This window comes from Megascapheus bottae, chromosome 31 (assembly GCF_031878675.1).
Source record: "Megascapheus bottae isolate mThoBot1 chromosome 31, mThoBot2.hap1, whole genome shotgun sequence".
In the NCBI taxonomy this organism is placed as follows: Eukaryota; Metazoa; Chordata; class Mammalia; order Rodentia; family Geomyidae; genus Megascapheus; species Megascapheus bottae.
Genome location: NC_143539.1, coordinates 589,434 through 607,677, shown reverse-complemented (window position 1 = coordinate 607,677; position 18,244 = coordinate 589,434). Strand labels below are relative to the sequence as shown.

Sequence of the window (18,244 nt, the reverse complement as noted above, 5' to 3'; positions counted from 1 at the left end):
CGGTCCGTCTCCTTCGGTTGCTTCCCGTCCGCTCGGCGGCTCCCCTCCCCCGCCCGGCTCTCCGCGCCCCTCCCGGGCGCCGGGGCGGCGGGGCCGTCGGCGTGCGGCCGGCCCTCCGTGCGTCCGCGCCTGCGCCGGGGCGCGCCGCCGCCGCCCGCAGCCCGACGCGCGCCCCGCGACACTGAGGCCGAGCGGGGGCTGCGGCTGGCCGTCATGACTCCCCGCAGCCCGGCGTGAGCGGGCGGGCCGAGGTGAGCGCGGGCCGGGGCGGGCGGGGGCGGGGGCCCGGCTCCGGCTCCGGCTCCGGCTCCGGGCGGCGGGCTTCTCCGCTCGCGTTCGCTGAGGCGGTCTTTGTGCCGGGTCGGCCACTGGCCGGTGAGCGTGTGTGAGTGCTGTCCGTCCGTCAGCGTGTGTGTGTCTGTGTGTCTGTCTGTCAACCTCCCCGGGCTCCGCGGGCCTCCGCCAGCAGCCTGGCGCTGCTCTCGGCCGTGTCCCGTGTTTCCACGAAACGATCTGAAGATAGGATGTTTCTGCCCTGCGTCTCCGTCCGTCAGCGTCTCCATCTCGTCTTTCCGGGTTTCTTCATTACCTGAGACCCTTGGGCCTCTGGTGCGCGCACACTCGCGCACACTCACACACCCTGCTTCTCGCCTACCGTTTTGTACCATACCTACGGCCTCCAGTCTCCCGGTCCTTCCTTTCCAGGAATCTCTTGCATCGTCTAGGAGCTACTTCTTTCCTCAGATCTCCAAGTCTTGGCATGGAATCAGAGTTCTTGATGCATGCTGTGGTATTTGACAGGTACTTCTGTCTCCAAACCTTAATTTTGAAGTCTTTAAGTAGGGGTGTTCTTAGGTCCTGCATCATAGGGTCTCTGTGCACACTAATTTGAGGCAATGCACGGGAAGTGCCTCACAGTGCCTGACACTTAGGAAGTTTGTAATTACTGAGAGATCTGATTTTTATTATTACCGAAAGAGTTGTGTTTCATTCAGTGTCTGGTACCCATCATTTGTGTTCATCTTGGAAGGTTTTGCCGTATCATTTGTATTCTGTCTAATAATTTTCTTTGAGTTTGCTTAGTTAGAAAAGCAGCCTCATTCTAGAGACTGTGTGAAATCTTCACTTTTATGTGCTAGATGTGTGTTTTCTTCTAACATACTCGAAGTGAGTCCTGGACATTATGATAGCAGGTCCTTGATCCCACCCTTCTGGAAAAGTTCTGTTTTTCCCTGATAAATAATAGCAGCCCATGTTGTTGAGTGCCTACTATCTGTGGGGCACGGAGCCAAGCACTTTATGTACCCATTTTATTTAATCAACAGCCTGCCAGATAGGCTTTCTTTTCTTTTCAAAGTTGAGCAAACTGAACCCCAAGGAAGTTTGCTCTGCTGGAAGCTGATGTGACCATAATTTGAACCGAATTTTTATGTTCTCTCTTCTTGCATTTCATTTTTCTTGTCTCATTTCTTAGTTCCAAGCCTGTAGCCTCTGTTTTGTTCTCTTCTGTCTCAAGCTTTAGCAATCTCAAGGTCTTTCCACATTTGTGTCTTTGTCTCACTGTCTTCTGGGAATCCCCCCTCCGCCCAAATTTCTCCTTGCTTTCCACCTCTCTGGATCCTTTCTTGTCTCTTGTTCTGTACTTATCACACTATTGGACCTTTTTTTTTTTTTTCCCCCAGTCCTGGGTTTGAACTCAGGGCCTAAGCACTGTTGGGCTTTCTCAAGGCCAGAGCTCTACCACTTGAGCAACAGCACCACTTCCAGCCTTTTCTATATATGTGGCACCAAGAAGTCATATCCAGGTCTTTGTGCATGCTAGGCAAGCACTCTACCACTAGGCCAGACTCCTGGCCCTTCACATTATTGTTTTATTTATTTATTTTGCCAGTCCTGGACCTTGAACCCAGGGCCTGAGCACTGTCCTTGAGCTTTCTCAAGGCTAGACCTCTACCACTTGATCTACAGCACCATTTCTAGCTTTTTCTATGTATGTGGTAGCAAAAAATTGAACCTAGGTCCTCATGCATGCTAGGCAAGCACTGTACCACTAGGCCAAACTCTCGGCCCCCTGTTGTTTGTTTATTTACTTACTTATTTTTGTCCTGGTGTATCTGGCTAAGCCTGTCTTAGAAGCCCAACTATTTTTTCACCTAGTTATGCCGGTTTTCAGATGCCTGGTTCTTTGACCTGAATCCCAAACATTTGCTTACATCTCCCCCAGGTTTAGGTCCTAGGAGGGCTCAGCAATCTCCTCCTGTGCAGAGTAGTTCAGAGTCTACTCCAGCTCCAGTTGTGAGATGTATCCCTGAACAAGGAACCCAGCTGTGTCTGTTAAACTGTGTAAGTTGTGTGGAGTTGTAAGGATTAATTGAGTTAGTGTGTATACGGCACTTAGAAGGTACTAGGCACAAGGTAAGGACATACTTCAATCATAAGCCTTTGTCTGACCCCACCTTCTGTTTTCTCTCAGCTGGTCTCAGCACAAGTGATCTGGTTCATTTGGAAGCATATATTTGTATCTTTCTGCTGGGCTTCAGTTGGGTTGCGTTGCCGTCCCTGGTATGATGTTGGCTGAATTCTGCAGCCTCCAGAACCCAGTGTCCCCATGCAGAGTTAAATGAGACAGTGTTGGCCTCGTGCTCAGTAAGTTCTGGCACACGGTTGGGACTTGTCTGTGAGGTTGTTGTATTGCTTATCGCTTCCCTTGGGCCACATCCCCGCACTCACTGTTTCCCTGTCCTGGCCTTTATTCTGCCTCTTCTCCCTATGTACTGGGGAGTGGACTCAAGGCCTTCCCCACGCTAGGTAAGCAACTCTACCCCGAGCTACTTAAAGCCATGGTTTTTGTTTTGTTTTGTTTTAAGGACAGGGTCTTGCTTTGTAGCACCATCTGGACTGGAACTCGTGATACTGCTGCCTCCCCGTCCCCGGTGTGGGGTTGCCGGTGTGCGCCACCATTTCCACCCTCTCGTGTCCTTGTCCTGCCATGGATTTCTACCACCTCTACTCCTGTTCTAGAAATCTTCCCTGCCCTCCTTTCTCCGCTTCCTGCAACAGTTTATTGAATGCTTTTTTCCGGGCCAGCTTCTCTAGAGGGAACAGCCAAGTGCAGATTGATGTGGTTTCTAGCCCCTTGGGGGCTCACACAGGTTGACTTTAGCCACAGGATCAGACAAACGGATTTAAATTCATGAGGTCCACAGAGTCCAGCAGAGACCCCCCTAGGGACAGTGACCTTGCTGTCGGAGTGGAGCCCTGAGGGCAAGTGGAAATCCCCGGCCTGGGGAGAAGAAGCATGTGAGCAGGCAGGAAGGTCTTGAGACATTTCTCCTAGTCTCTGTGGGGGGCCTTGTGTGTACCAGGCGCTCTTAGTTATTGCACAGACTCCATATGGTACAGAGGAAAGGGAAGTGCAGCGCTCTGTGACTGCTCACATTGGCCTGTCTCGGAAGCTGGGGTGTGGCCCCGTCTTTCTCACCCTTGCCTGACCTGCCCATGTACACTATGCCTCACTGAGTGGAGGCCCGCAGGAAGAGACAGGCATGTTTGAGGAACTGAAAGATGGACGGGGAAACTTTCCGAGGTTAACAAGAGTCAGAGCCCTCTGGACCGCCCCCAGGGGTGACAGGGAGCCTCAGGAGGGTCAGGCTCTGGCCAGCCTGTGTCTGTTCCTGGTTCTAAGGGCCTTTTCTCCCCAACTCTTCCCCCCCCCCCCCCGCAGATGCAGTGATTGGCCAGCGCTCACTGCCCGAGGCCTCCCTGTGGCGGCCTCTTCTCTGGCTTCCTCGGGCCTGGGCCCCACGCCGCCCCAGGCACCATGTCGACCTCCTCACTGCGCCGGCAGATGAAGAACATTGTGCACAACTACTCAGAGGCAGAGATCAAGGTCCGCGAGGCCACCAGCAATGACCCCTGGGGCCCGTCCAGCTCCCTCATGTCCGAGATCGCCGATCTCACCTACAATGTTGTGGCATTCTCAGAGATCATGAGCATGATCTGGAAGCGGCTCAACGACCACGGCAAGAACTGGCGCCATGTCTACAAGGTCAGTGCCTGGCGGGGTCCCCTGGGGCTGGCGTGCCTTGCCTGGGGTGGCCTCCCATTTTCTGGAGGGGAGAACTGTGAAAGAACCAGCGGGCGAAAGCAGTGAATGGGGCTATGTATGGTTCAGCCCTGAGGATGTTCAAATCCCTTATGTAAAGTGGCATAGGTGGTATTTGCATATGACCTTTGTTGGGGGGTGTGAATGTGCCGCCGTGTGTGTACAGCCACACACGTGTTGTGTGTCAGTACTAGGGCTTGAACTCAGGGCCTGGCTGCTGTTTTTTTTGCTCAAGGCAGGCATTCTACCACTTGAGCCACAGCTCCCTTTCTGACTTTATTGGAAGTCTCATAGACTTTGCTGCTTGAGCTGGCTTGAAACTGTCATCCTCAGATCTCAGCCTCCTGAGTAGCTAGGATGACACGTCTGAACCGTTAGCGTTGGACTCTCAAGGAATTTTGATCCTCGGTTGGTTGGAAATATGGAGTCTGGGGGCTAGAATGTGCAATTGTGTAACATTTCAGTGAGTTCAAGCCTCTGACACAAGTCTGCTTTTCTGTGTGTGGTCTATTGGACACTTAGGCTCTGCAGGCCCAGGAGTGGCCACAGGGCCTGTGCCTTCCTGCTGTCCACATGTCGAGGCCGCCCAGAGCAGACGAGTCTTCTTTCCTTTACCCAATAACCCCAGGCTGTCAGCTAGCTTGAGAGGCCCTGGCCACAGGCCTCCTGACCTGGGTGGGAGTGTCAGCTGACTGAAGGTTGGGGAAGGCAGAGCCCTAGGGACAGACAGATGGAACTGGCTACTTACTGCTCCAGGGAGGGTGGGAGGAAGAGAAGTCCTGGGGACCTTGGATCTGGGATGGTCTGGTCTTGTATGTCGGCTGAGGGTTATTACATGCCCTGCAGTAGGCTTGGTCTGAATTGGTCCTTCATTTAAAGCAGAGAAAGGACGTTTTCCCCATCTGGATGTACAAGAGGGGTCGTAGTTTCCTTGTGTGAGTGCACAGTCTCCCACAGTGTGGATCAGTTGTGAACTTCCAGAGTGACTTGGAGTGAATTGCTTTTTTAGCAAGATGGCATTAATCTCCTCAGGCTTGAAGTTGGTTTCCAGCTTAACTGCTGCTCGGGGGCCTGGCATGTCTTCTTTGGATGACTTTGTTCCTGGTTCCAGTGCAGGGCCGAAAGCATGGCCTTGGGGGGCAGGTGGCCGGCTGAGAAGGGGCTGTGGGTCCCCCTCAGACTCAGTCCTGGCTCGAGAGCTTTGGGGCCCCGCTGCGACCCTGCTGTGGAGGGCTCGTGGCACAGGACTCACATGAGCCCAGCAGGACTCTGCTCTGAGGTGGCCTTTCTCAGTCAGTGTTGTTACATGTAGCAGTGTTGTTTTGTTTTTAATTGCCTCGCTCTGAATTTGCTACCGTTTCTCTATGTGTTTTAGATGAATGGATATTTGGTCTGTTTCCTGGTGCATGGTTTGAACTGTAATTCCAAAGTCCAGGGAGCTCTTGTGAAACCAAAAGTTGCTTGTGTTCCATTTGTTTGGGAATGAGGCGAATTCTCTTCTGTAGTGTGTGGCCCCATTTGTACCCCTGCCTCTCAGGGAGCTGTCTTGGCGGGTGTGTGCAGCCTTCCTGGTTTCATTCCAGCGTGCCAGGCCCCAGCCCACTTTGTGAACGTGACCGTGCTTAGCACTGCTTGCCTTTTCCTTTCCCCTCTGGGAGTAAACGCTTTTTGGACCAGTGGATGTCAATCAAACATCTTCCTACACCCTCAGCCTTTCCAAGGCAGCTGTGATGGCCTGACCTTGTCATCCCTGTAGGCCGATGCCAGAAGATGGGGAGTTCAAGACCAGCTTGGGTTATGTAGCCAGACCCTGTCACCAAAGTAGGTCTTTCAGGAGACATTGGTGGTGCACAGCTCACTGCTCAGAGGCAACTCAGCTGTAGGGTTGGGCAGCCCCCCCCCAACTCTTCCCTGGCTGTTGTGGTGGTAGTAGGGACACTATGATGCCTCTCATAAGAGAGCCCAGGCCTGGCCGCTTCTGCCACCCCCTCCAGACGCCTGTCATCCTCAGAGCCCACAATACTGAGCAGCCTAGGCCTGCCCAGAGCAGGGGGAGCCCACCCAGGGCGTCTGACAGGCAGTTTGCCTGGTACTTTGAAAATCTCTCTCTCTCTCTCTCTCTCTCTCTCTCTCTCTCTCTCTCTCTCTCTCTCTCTCTCTCTCTCCCTCTCTCCCCCTCCCCCTCCCCCTCTCCCTCCTTCGCCTTCCCCCCCATGGGTCCTGAACTCTGGGCCTGGGCGCTGTCCCTGAGCTCTTCAGCTCAAGGCTACTGCCCTACCCCTGGAGCCACAGCCCCAGTTACAGTTTTCTAGAGGTTAATTGGAGATCAGAGTCTCACGTTCTTTAGTGCCTGGGCTGGCTTTGAACCTTGGTCCTCAGATCTCAGCCTCCTGAGTAGCTGGGATGACGGGTGATTTCTTTTGAAGGAACATGGAGCAGGCTGCGGTGAAGTGTAAAGCCCAGGCAGGCCTTGTGGCGGCACTGGCTGCGTTTTCATTCATACACACACAGATCTATGGCAGAGCCTTCTGTGGAGTTTTGTGTGTGTGTGTGTGTGTGTGTGTGTGTGTGTGTGTGTGTGTGTGTGTGTGTGTGTGTGTGTGTGTTTTGCCTTCTGTGGAGTTTTGTGTGTGTGTGTGTGTGTGTGTGTGTGTGTGTGTGTGTGTGTGTTTTGCCAGTCCTGGGCCTTGAGCTCAGGGCTTGAGCATTGTCTCAAGACTAGAGCTCTACCATTTGAGCCTCAGCACCACTTCCGGCTTTTTTCTATGTATGTGGTACCGAGGAATTGAACCTGGGTCTTCGTGCATGCTAGGCAAGCGCTCTACCACTAGGCCAAACTCTTGGCCCCTTCTGTGGAGTTTGGGCTGCCCGTTCACTCAGAGTTGGGTGCCACACACCCCTTCCTGGAGTTCTCTCCTCCCCACTCCTGCAGCCCGCGTTCTCAGTCTCTGGATGGTCACGGCTGTGGACCACCCCCTGCCGGCTGCCCCCACTCCATGGCATGCACTAGGCGCTCTGCGGGTCTACCTGCCAGTGACAGCGGGCGTGTCCTGGCACTGCCTGGCTTTCTGTGGTGCCCAGTGCCACGCCTGTCCCCGCAGGCCATGACACTGATGGAGTACCTCATCAAGACGGGCTCCGAGCGCGTGTCCCAGCAGTGCAAGGAGAACATGTACGCGGTGCAGACGCTCAAGGACTTCCAGTACGTGGACCGGGACGGCAAGGACCAGGGAGTGAACGTGCGGGAGAAGGCCAAGCAGCTCGTGGCCCTGCTGCGAGATGAGGACCGGCTGCGGGAGGAGCGGGCCCACGCGCTCAAGACCAAGGAGAAGCTGGCACAGACGGCCACAGGTGAGCCCCTCTCCCAGCAGCTCCCCAGGCCTTTCCTCTGCAGGCCTCCGGGTGTCCATGCTTTCCTCAGGGGCAGCCTAGCTGGGAAGGAGGGGGAGGGGCCGGCTGCCACGCCAAGGAGTGGCAGGGTTCTTGCCTGGTCTCCCAGCACCCCTTCAGTCTATAGCCCTGCTGGCAACAAGCCCTGACCACCAATGCCTCTGCTTCCAGGGTGCACCACCATGATCAGAGCCCTCACCTGACCTTGTTTGTGCTCCTTCCGTGTCTGCCTCCTTCCCTCCCCCTGTCCCTTCCCTCCCTCCGCCCCTTGCTCCCGCCTTCCTTCCCTCTGTCCCTTCCTTGCTTCCTTCCTCCTTCCTTCCTTCCTCCCTTCCTTCCTTCCTTCCTCCCTTCCTTCCTTCCTTCCTTCCCTCTCTCCTTCCCTCCCTCCATCCCTCCCTCTGTCTCTTCCCTCCTTTCCTGGGGATCAGGCCCAGGGCATTATGCATGCTGGACACCTCCACACTGCCCTGGCTCCTTCAGAGCCATGCCTGTCCTCCCAGTCCCCTCCTCTGCTTCTCCACCTCCTCTGCTCCTCCACCTCCTCTGCTCCTCTACCTCCTCTGCTCCTCCATCTCCACCCCCTCTGCTCCTCCACCTCCTCTGTTCCTCCACCTCCTCTGTTCCTCCACCTCCTCTGTTCCTCCACCTCCTCTGCTCCTCCACCTCCTCTGCTCCTCCACCTCCTCTGCTCCTCCACCTCCTCTGCTCCTCCACCTCCTCTGCTCCTCTACCTCCTCTGCTCCTCCATCTCCACCCCCTCTGCTCCTCCACCTCCTCTGTTCCTCCACCTCCTCTGCTCCTCCACCTCCTCTGCTCCTCCACCTCCTCTGTTCCTCCACCTCCTCTGCTCCTCCACCTCCTCTGCTCCTCCACCTCCTCTGCTCCTCCACCTCCTCTGTTCCTCCACCTCCTCTGCTCCTCCATCTCCACCCCCTCTACTCCTCCACCTCCTCTACTCCTCTACCTCCTCTACTCCTCCACTTCCTCTGCTCCTCCACCTCCACCCCCTCTACTCCTCCACTTCCTCTACTCCTCCACCTCCTGCTCCTCTACCTCCACTGCTCCTTTATCCCCTCTGCTCCACACCTCCACTGCCCCTCCACCCCTCCTCCCAGGCTCCCTAGCACCCCACATTCACTGTGGTTTGAATCTCGTGTCATTTCTACATGCTTGTCAAATGCTTCCTTGGCGTTTCTGAAGCATTCAGCATGTAGAGTAGGTGCTGGCCTTGCCATCGCTGACCGGCTGTGGAGCAGGCTGGGGGCTGAGGGTGCAGCAGGGCTTTCGTGTCTGAGGCCCTGCGGGTGGAGGTGCGGGGGGTGGGGCCTGGATTGCTGGCTTGAGGTGCTTATTTGCAGAAAGGGTGAGGTGCAGCTCTGTGGTGTTGGGAGTCAGAGGCCTGGCCCGGGATCCCCCGCCAGGGTCCGCCTAGGTTGCCCTCTCTCACAGATGGGGGCCTGGGATGGCTTCCGAGAAGAGCCAGTAGCCCTGGACCAGTCTGCGGTGGTTGGGATGGGAACCCTGCTGTAGGCTGGGGGCCCGGCGCAGACAGTGGTGGCGAGGTTGAGTCGGGTCTGTGTCTGCTCTGGGCTGGGTGAGCCTGGGATGTGGACAGAGTCCGTGCTCTCCCCTCTGCCCTCTGTCCTCTGCCAGCCTGGGCTGTGGGAGGGGCAGGGGGAGGGGCTGGCCCTTCCCGACTAAGAGCAGCCTTGCCTCCCAGGGCCCTGACCCTCCGTCGCCTTGTCCCAGGCCTGGAACCATGGGCTGCTGTCCACCTCTGTCCTTCTGGTCCAGGGGCTCTGGCCCTGTCGGTGGCCCATGCTCCATCCCCAGGGCTGCCTTTTCTGGCCGGCGCTACTCCTCCAAAAGCCTCCTTGCCTGCCCAGGCCAACGCCCAGCGACCCTGGCCCCAGGGCCGACCGCAAGCCGACCTTGTGCCCTGCAGCAGCCTCTCCCCTGGGTGGGGCGCCCTTTACCCTCCTGGCCTCTTTGGTCCATCCCCGCTCCCCGCCATGCTTAGCCTTCAGAGCCTGGGGAGGGGTGGGGACTGGGACGCCCCCAGTTCATGGCGGCCGCTCTCCCCCAGCCTCCTCTGCAGCTGTAGGCTCGGGGCCCCCACCGGAGGCAGAGCAGGCCTGGCCGCAGAGCAGCGGGGAGGAAGAGCTCCAGCTCCAGCTGGCCCTGGCCATGAGCAAGGAGGAAGCCGACCAGGTACCGGGCGGCCCCTGGTGGGCCCAGGACTCGACTTCCATCCTGCCATCCTGTCTCCATGCCTCTCCTGCCCCTCACACCGTCCCTCCCCTTCCCGCCTGTTCCTCTGGCTCTGTGGTCGCCTGGCCTGGCCACGTTCCTCTTCTCTGGGAGCGGGCCTGCCCCTTAGCGCTCGGTGCTGTTTCTCTCTGCCTGCCCCTCCCTCACTGGTTTGGTTTGGGGAAATGGATGCCCTCTCATCGCTGGCCCTGTCCAGCGATGGCTCTCTGCCTGTTTACTCTTGTCCCTTTTTTGGCCTACCTCTGCCCATGACCATGGCGTCCCTGCCCGCCCCACCCCTCCCTCTCTCCCCAGCCCCCGTCCTGCGGCCCCGACGATGACATCCAGCTCCAGCTGGCCCTTAGTTTGAGCCGAGAGGAGCATGATAAGGTCAGAGCGGCTCCCCTGCCCTGTCCCGTGGCCCTCCTCAAGTGTCCTGCCGCAGCGGGGAGGCCAACACCTGCAGCCTGCTGCAGCTTCAGACCTCACTGGAGTGGACGCTCCACCTGCAGGATCCCAGTGCAGAGTGCTCCCCAAGGCCTGCCGGGCGGCCCTGGGCTCCTCTCCTTCCCAGTCCCCTGCTCCCCAGTCCCCCCTCAGGTGTCCACTACCATTCCATACATCGTCCTGTGTGAGGAGCATGGCCGGGGAGGGTGGGCTAGGCCTTCCGGGCTCAGGGCCACCGCCTCTGCCTGTGGCTTGTGCTTGACCCCTGCCCTGTGTCCCCCAGGAAGAGCGGATCCGCCGCGGGGATGACCTGAGACTACAGATGGCCATAGAGGAGAGCAAGAGGGAGACTGGGGGCAAGGAGGAGGTGAGGGGAGGGGGGGGAAGGGAGGGGAGGGGGAAGGTGGGGGTGAGTGGGCTCTGCCTGCTCCCTGGGTCTCTGCCCTGTGGCTGGAGGTGATCTGGCCCCCTCACCGCGCCCTGTCCTGCTGCCTAATGGAGGACTGACGGCCTTGGTAACACAGGGCCCATCTGTCCTGGAGACAGTTGTGCCCACGCCACACCCTGGCTGTGGCCCTGCCTGGCTGCCCTGCCAGCTGCAGGGACAGTACTGTGGGTCAGCCATTGCACCCAGCTGCCTTGAGACGCCCCCAGATCTGCCTGGCGCTGCCTCTAAACGAGGTTCTGTCCGGGCTGGAGTCCATGGGGCCCCTCGTCCCGCCTCGCCCAGCCCCTGTTGGGTCCTGGGTCCCATGTATGCGTAGTTCCCAGCTTTGCCCTCACCAAAGGCAGACGGTCCAGCATGCTGAGGTGGCCGGGGGAGGGGGGGAGGCTGCTGCTCAGCAGTGCCTACCCAGGCCTGCCTCCCTTCCTGCTGGCTGTCCCTCCATGGAGGACCTTCCCCTCCCCCCCCACCTCCCTAGCTGCTGGTCGGTGTGGGTGTGGGTGTGAGTGGTGGGGTGCCTCCATCTTCAGGGAGGTGGTGGCAGGGCTCTGGCTTTGGGCTCACGGGCATGGCGTCCTGGGGAGGGATGGGGTCAGCCTGGGTAGGGCTTGGTCAGTGCACCTGTGGAGTGTGGAGGGTCACTTAGGCACCGTGCAGGGGATAAGGGGGCGGGGGGGGGAGGGTCTAGCAGCTCCGTCTCCCTGGCCTCTCCATATCTGTCTCTTCCTCCTCCTCTTCCTCTCTCCAGTCATCTCTCATGGATCTTGCGGACGTCTTCTCGGCCCCAGCCCCTCCTCAAGCCTCAACTTCGGACCCCTGGGGGGGCCCAGCCCCCATGGCCTCCGTTCCTCCTGCTGCCCCTGCTTCAGACCCCTGGGGGGGCCCTGCCATCCCCCCAGCTGCTGACCCCTGGGGTGGCCCGGCCCCCACGCCCGCCTCTGGAGACCCATGGAGGCCTGCAGCCTCTGCAGGGCCTTCAGCTGACCCCTGGGGCGGGGCCCCTGGCCCTGCGGCTGGAGAGGGCCCTGCGGCAGACCCGTGGGGAGGCTCTGAGGGTGAGCACCGCACCCGCCCCGTCGGCCCTGCCGCCCGCTCAGCTGGCCAGATGACCTGGCCAGGACTGAGTGGGACGGGGGCACTGGGGAGTCTGCCTGTGAGTAGGGGGGGAGTGGGCGGGGGGCCGTGCTGAGCGCCCGCCACACACGCAGTAGAGCTGTGACCCTGGTGTCCGGGTGGAGCAAGGCGCCCGGGCCCTCACGCCTCCCTCCTCCCCAGGGGGCGCCCCCGTCAGCGGACCCCCAGCTTCCGATCCCTGGGCCCCTGCCCCTGCCTTCTCGGACCCTTGGGGTGGCTCCCCTGCCAAGCCCAGCACCAATGGCCCTGCAGGTACGGGGTGGGTCGGGCCCTGGGCGGGGCATGGGTGGGTGCCGGTCCCGCATCTCCTAAGCAGGTCGCTGTCCACAGCGGCCAGTGGCGGCTTCGACCCCGAGCCCGATGAGTTCTCAGACTTTGATCGACTCCGCACGGCTCTGCCAGCCTCGGGGAGCAGCACAGGTGAGCTGCCCTGGTGCCGCAGCCCCAGCCCTTGGCCTCACTCGGGCGGGGCAGCGGGCTCAGGTGTCCATCCCACACGGAGACGGGACATGCACACAGGCTCCAGTGGCTCTCAGCAGGTGGCTGTGGTTCAGTTCCCTGAGGAGATGCCACCCGCCTGGGATGATGCAGGGTCCTCTGGGACCGTGCCCTGGGCAGGAAGTGCCCTGCTTGCAGCAGCAGCTGCGTCTTCCTTGGGCTTCCCTGAAGCTGTCCCTGCTCAGGTTGCATCGGCGTTCCTTGAGCTGGAGTCAGACCCCTGCGCTGCCTGGGGCCGCCTCCCCCCTCCCCTTGCTCCCCTCCACCCTCCTCTCTCCCTGGTGGCACCCACCCTCCTGCCCAACCTCTGAGCCCAGCCCTGCTCCTTCCAGGGGAGCTGGAGCTGCTCGCGGGAGAGGTGCCTGCTCGTAGCCCTGGCACATTCGACATGGGTGGGGTTGGGGGGGCTCTGGCTGAGGCTGTGGGGAGCCCCCCACCTGCCCCCACGCCTCCTACACGGAAGACACCGGAGTCCTTCCTGGGGCCCAACGCAGCCTTGGTCGACTTGGACTCGTTGGTGAGCCGGCCAGGCCCTACGCCGCCTGGAGCCAAGGCCTCCAATCCCTTCCTGCCGAGCGGTGAGTGGGGCCTGCGGTGTCCTGAGGGCCCCGCAAGCCCCTCGTGGCTGGCGTGGAGGAGGCAGGCAGGGAGCCATGCTCACTGACAGTTCTCTCCTTGCAGGAGCCCCAGCTACCGGCCCCTCAGTCACCAACCCCTTCCAGCCGGCCCCTCCTGCGTCGCTCACGCTGAACCAGCTCCGCCTCAGCCCCGTGCCCCCAGTCCCTGGAGCACCCCCCACCTACATCTCACCCCTGGGTGGGGGCCCTGGTCTGCCCCCCGTCATGCCCCCTGGCCCCCCAGCCCCCAACACTAACCCCTTCCTCCTATAATCCGGGGGGAGGGAGGCTGGGCCCGCTGACTTCTCGGGGAGATGGGGGCTGTGAGTGCATGTGACAGGGGGACCCTCCCCCAGTGCCCTCCCCTCCCGGGGCCCACTCACACTACGTCCTCCTACGTCGTCCCCAGCCCTCCTCCCCACGAGAAACTGGACATAGGGTGCAGGGCGCTGGCCAGAAGAGGACCTTTCCCATGCATTGGGGGGGCGGGTCTCCCCACCCTTCCCCAAGCCCTCACACCTCTGCCCAAATCAGTGTTTGAGCCTTCTCGTTCTCTGCACCCCTCGGTGAATCCTTGGTGATGATTTTGGCAACTTCGGGAATAAATGGCAATTCTCATGAGTGTGGCTCCCAGACTCCCTGTGTCACTGCTGTGCCCCTCAGCGGCCTCCCTCGGGGCGGCCCGGCTGGGAAGCACTGCTCTTCCAGGCCCGCTCTGGGGTGGGCAGCGAAAGTGATGGAAATTCAGCTCTGGGTTTTGAAGGCTCCCCCAGGCCTCGGCTTGCAGGGGTCGCTCTCGCTCTTCCTAGGTTTTTTTTTTCCCTTCCCCTGGGGATTGGGGGGGGGACTGGCTGACACAGTGGGGTCCCCTCTTGGGAGCTCCAGAACGAAGCGGGATCCTGTGGACCCGTGAGGTCAGGTCGGAGAGTCTTTGGGGAAGGGGAGGTGCACGTACCCCACCTAGCCGACCACCTGGCATCCACTGTCCCGTAACAGGAGGGATGGTGCAGAATGACTGGTGAGCCGGGCAGCTGGTGGCGCTGCCCTCCCCACGGAGACGAGGCACTCGCCAGCCGGCTCAGCGCCTTGGTGTGGGGCCTGCCGCGTCTCCTACCCAGACCTCCTTCCTGGTGGGCTCCCATCACCCCTGCCAGGCCCCGACTGGCCGTCCAGCCGTCTGTTGGTTGGAGACTGGGTGGGATGAGACCATGCTGGACACGCTGTGGCTCTGTGGCTGTGACGGCCCTGTCACAAGTGGAGGTGTAGCTCACATGGTAGAACACAGTGCCCTGGCCCCGAGTGCAGGCTCCAGCACACGTGCCCATGTACACACAACACGGGAGGAAGAGCGCGGGGGAAGTGCATGCATGCCTGAAAAACCCTTGCATGCTAACATGCTAATGCAGGGAGGGGGTGAGTGTGATGTGGGGTGTGGCGCTCTGGGCCCAGTCCCCAGGCAAGGGCGCAGAGCCCCCTCCCCGCCTCCATGTGGACTTCAGCTTCCAAGGCTTGGAGAAAGGCCATGCAGACTCCCAAGATCCAGTCCAGAAGGGTTCGCAGACACGGAACTGCTTATTGCTGGGACTTCCCTCCAAGACAAGCAAACAGACGTGCAAAAGAAAACCACAAAGACCCCTCCCAACGAAACAATCTGGAGAAACTACATAGCACATTTTCTCCAGTGTCCTTACTCTCACATTACCACACGAGAGAGGGACCGAGAGCGAGCACTGCTTCCCAAAATAATCGAAACAGATTACAAGGTGGCCAGGGCTTCAGAGCAGCTTTTATCTGTGTGTTTCATGGACTAGACATGTTCAGAGAAGAGCACGAGTGGACAGATGAAGAACTCTCCATAGAAGGATGGAAGCCACAAACGCCAGGTCAAATTCCAGAGCTGAAATGAGAATAACTGAAATGGAAAGCGGTGGGCGGGCTGTGGCATCCTTGTGTTGCCCTTTGCAATCCCGAGCCTTCCACACGCCAGGCAAGCTCCCTGCCACTGAGTTGCGTCCCAGTGCTTGTCATTTTGTATGTATGGCAGGGACGAAACGATGAAGCATAGTGTCGTCCAGTCACTTACACGGCAGCAATACCGTGGAACCTCTCGGCACTCTCCTTCCAACCAGCTCACCCAGCGTACGGCAGACACTCCGAGGATGTCGGGTCCATGTTCCACGAGGCATCGGCTGTGAAAGCGGAGCCCCACAGCTCCCTTCGTGGGGATTCAGAACACTCCATTGACGGCGCTAGTGGTGGACTCAGAGAATCTTTCTGGAAAAATAACTTTGTCTTTCTGATGAGACCATCTTTATACATAGAAGACAAACAAAAATGTCGCCCTTACTCACGGTTGGACTTTTTTAGTTTTTTTACTTTATTATTTGACTATTTTCTTTTTTTTGCCAGTCCTGAGCCTTGAACTCAGGGCCTGAGCACTGTCCTTGGTTTTTCTCAAGGTTGAGCCACAGCACCATTTCCGGCTTTTTCTATGCATGGTTCCGAGGAATCAAGCCCAAGTCTTCCTGCACGCTAGGCAAGCACTCTACCACTAGGCCAAACTCTCAGCTCCAGGTTCGTTCTTTTGTAATAGTAATAGGGAAGTTTCTAGAAGAATACCTGCTGTAGACTGAAAAAAGGCGGCCACCGACCGGCCGAGGGACTTAGGGTGAATGTGGTGGTGAACAGTACCCCTCCCCTCGCTGCTGAGGGGCCAGGGTGACAGGTGTGGGTCACTAGGGCTGGGTTTTACCTGGCTCTCACTGCCAGGCTGGGCTCCTACTCATTTGGGTGCAGGACTTTAAATTTTCTTATTGTAAGTCCTGGTCTTGAACTCAGGACCTGGGCACTGCCCCTGAACCTCTCTCTGTGCCCAAAACTAGTGCTCTACCACTTGAACCACAGTGCCCCTTCTGGCTTCTTTGAGTGGTTTATTGGGGATAAGAATCTCACAGGATCCAGGAGGCTACGATCTGAGGATCAAGGTTCAAAGCCAGCCTGGGCACAAAAGAATCTGAAACTCTTATCTCCAATTGACCTCTAGAAAAGGGAAGTAGGGCTTGGCTTAAGGGTAGGGCGGTAGCCTTGAGCTGAAGAGCTCAGGGACAGTGCCCAGGCCCAGAGTTCAAGACCCATGACCCACAAAAAAAAGTCTCCCAGGGACTTTTCTCCTGCCTGAGCTGGCTTTGAACCAGTTTCCTCAGATCTCAGCCTCCTGAGCAGCTGGGATGACAGGCGTGAGCCATGATTTCCCACTGGCGCAAGGCTTTTCTACTCGAGGTGTAGAAGAGCATCAGCTCCCCTGAGTGTGCCAGAGCCCTGATTCCTAAGCAAAGCCACTGTTAACGGAACTAAATTCCGTCATGAAGCAGCAGAGCCGTGGGTAACGTACACATTTTCAAACTGGAAAACAAAGTCATGTTTTAGGCTTAGTTATTAGAAATTCAGTGTGGGAACATAACTTTAGATCTTCCTTTTATAAATATATAAAACATCTGTGCTTCATTTTAATCTATCTACATATATTTTAATTATTCAAAGTATTTCCACACACAGCCTAGGCCACCATATTCATCCATGACTATATTGGAAACCCTTGAAACTGTCCAGGTGGTCTTAATTTTACTCAGGCGAGAACAGCTTTCCTGGGACGATAAAGGAATTTGAACTGTGCGCGGTGGCTCTCGACGTCATCCTAGCTTATCAGGAGGCTGAGCTCTGAGGATCATGGTTCAAAGCCGACCTAGGCAGGAAAGACCATGAGACTTATTTATTTATTTATTTGCTAGTCCGGGTCTTGAACTCGGGGCCTGAGCACTGTCCTTGGGCTTTCTCAAGGCTAGAGCTCTGCCACTTGAGCCACAGCACCGCTTCTGGCTTTTTCTGAGGAATTAAACTAGGATCTTTGTGCACTAGGCCACACTCCCAACCCCAGCCCGTGGCTCTTTTGAGTAGTCTGTGGTAGGGAAGCGTCTGCCCAGGCTGGCTTTGAACTCTGATCCTCAGATCTCAGCTTGCTGTGTAGCTAGGAGGACAGGTGTGAGCCACTGCACCCAACTTCCATGGAAATCTCCAGGGGACAGGCCCAGCAGAAACCTTCGAGGTAGAAGAGCCTCTCCCACACCGCCGAGCGGACCCAGCCCTCAGCACTCAGCCCTTCTCCAGCCTGGATGTCAAAGGCTCGCGCGCAGGGGCCGGGCAGCCTGCTCAGGTGGTAGCACTTCCTTGCTTAGCCTGTGTTAGGACTCGAGTTCAAACTCTAGTAGCAGAGCCTCTTGCCCTGTTGGTAGACCTGGTCCCTGAAGTATGCTGTGTGCCCAGGCTGGCCTCACACGTTTGCTGAACATGTCTCCCCACAGCCAGACCCTCTCTTCTCTGAGGCCCTCCCATCTCTTAGGCCCTCAGGCCTAAGTGGGCTGGGGCCTTCTTCCTGCTGTGCCACGGCCCCCCTCTCCTCCGGGCACTGAGGTCTGAATTCAAGACTTTCTGCTTGCTGGGTGGACATACTGGAGCCTTATCCCGGGCCCTGGAGAGTTTTTCCTGAGGCCACACACACACACTTTGGTTTATACTCCTGCTTTACACAGTTCAAGTATTAATTTTCTATAAGACAATGCCATGATCCGCAGTGTTTTGGTTTGTTTCTTTTGCTGTGCAGAAACTTCTTAATTTGCTGCACCCCCTATTTGTGTTTGCTTCTGTTCCTTGCACTCGGGGGCACATTGAGGGGCAGAAGGGTCTATACTTGGGTTGTTCAAGCGTCTCTACTTGGGCCTACCAGCTGTTGGCCAGACCAATGTTATGAGGCATTTTCCCCCTCTCTTTTCTAGAATTGTTTTTGTTTTATATATTTAAAGTTTTAATCTATTTCAAATTGGTTTTGGGGTATCGTACAATACAAGGGGCCAGTTTCACCCCAGACAGTGACTATTATGTTTCTGAACATAGTTACTGGAGAGTTGTATTCCTTCTCTGTCTCTTAAATATTCTTAGTACCTGGGCCAGGAGTCTGGCCTACTGGTTAAAGTGCTTGCCTAGCACGCACAAAGACCCGAGTTCGATTCCTTGGTACCACATACATAGAAAAAAGCCAGAAGCGGTGCTGTGGCCCAAGTGGTAGAGCTCTAGCTTCGAGAAAGTCCAAGGACGGTGCTCAGGCCGTGAGTTCAAGCTCAGGACTGGCAAAAAATATATATATATTCTTAGTGCCTTGGTAACTGGTTGTCCACATGTGTGCAGGTTTATTTCTCCATTATGTGCGAGTTCTCCTCCCTCCTCCCTCCCACTCCCCACCCCGTTCTGTTTTTTTCTTGTCCTGGTATTGAGACTTGAACTCAGGGCCTGGGTCCTGTCCCT

At 57.7% G+C, this 18,244-nt stretch overlaps 1 protein-coding gene across 4 annotated transcripts; it reads left to right on the top strand.

The window, feature by feature from the left end:
- The first annotated feature begins 6 nt into the window (after positions 1–6).
- Epn1 (epsin 1) lies at positions 7–13,510 on the top strand. 4 transcript variants are annotated; one of them, XM_090322931.1, is made up of 11 exons: positions 8–251; positions 3,725–4,048; positions 7,207–7,456; positions 9,585–9,709; positions 10,064–10,138; positions 10,479–10,562; positions 11,389–11,695; positions 11,916–12,026; positions 12,105–12,194; positions 12,605–12,850; positions 12,954–13,510. In XM_090322931.1, the coding sequence occupies exons 2-11, from the start codon at positions 3,821–3,823 to the stop codon at positions 13,160–13,162; spliced, it is 1,725 nt and encodes a 574-aa protein (XP_090179057.1). In that variant the 5' UTR covers positions 8–251; positions 3,725–3,820; the 3' UTR covers positions 13,163–13,510. The 4 variants fall into 4 exon arrangements, with proteins under 4 accessions (XP_090179060.1, XP_090179057.1, XP_090179056.1 ...); XM_090322930.1 differs by lacking the exon at positions 8–251 and having other exon boundaries at positions 3,725–3,889; positions 3,984–4,048; XM_090322934.1 differs by lacking the exon at positions 10,064–10,138 and having other exon boundaries at positions 7–251.
- The last annotated feature ends 4,734 nt before the right edge of the window (positions 13,511–18,244 follow it).

Excerpts from the sequence above, each read along its gene's own strand:
- Epn1 (XM_090322931.1), top strand. The coding sequence starts at position 3,821 with ATGTCGACCTCCTCACTGCGCCGGCAGATGAAGAACATTGTGCACAAC. Across the intron at positions 11,696-11,915 it reads CCCGTGGGGAGGCTCTGAGG|GGGGCGCCCCCGTCAGCGGA; the intron begins GTGAGCACCGCA and ends CCTCCTCCCCAG. Across the intron at positions 12,195-12,604 it reads AGCCTCGGGGAGCAGCACAG|GGGAGCTGGAGCTGCTCGCG; the intron begins GTGAGCTGCCCT and ends TGCTCCTTCCAG.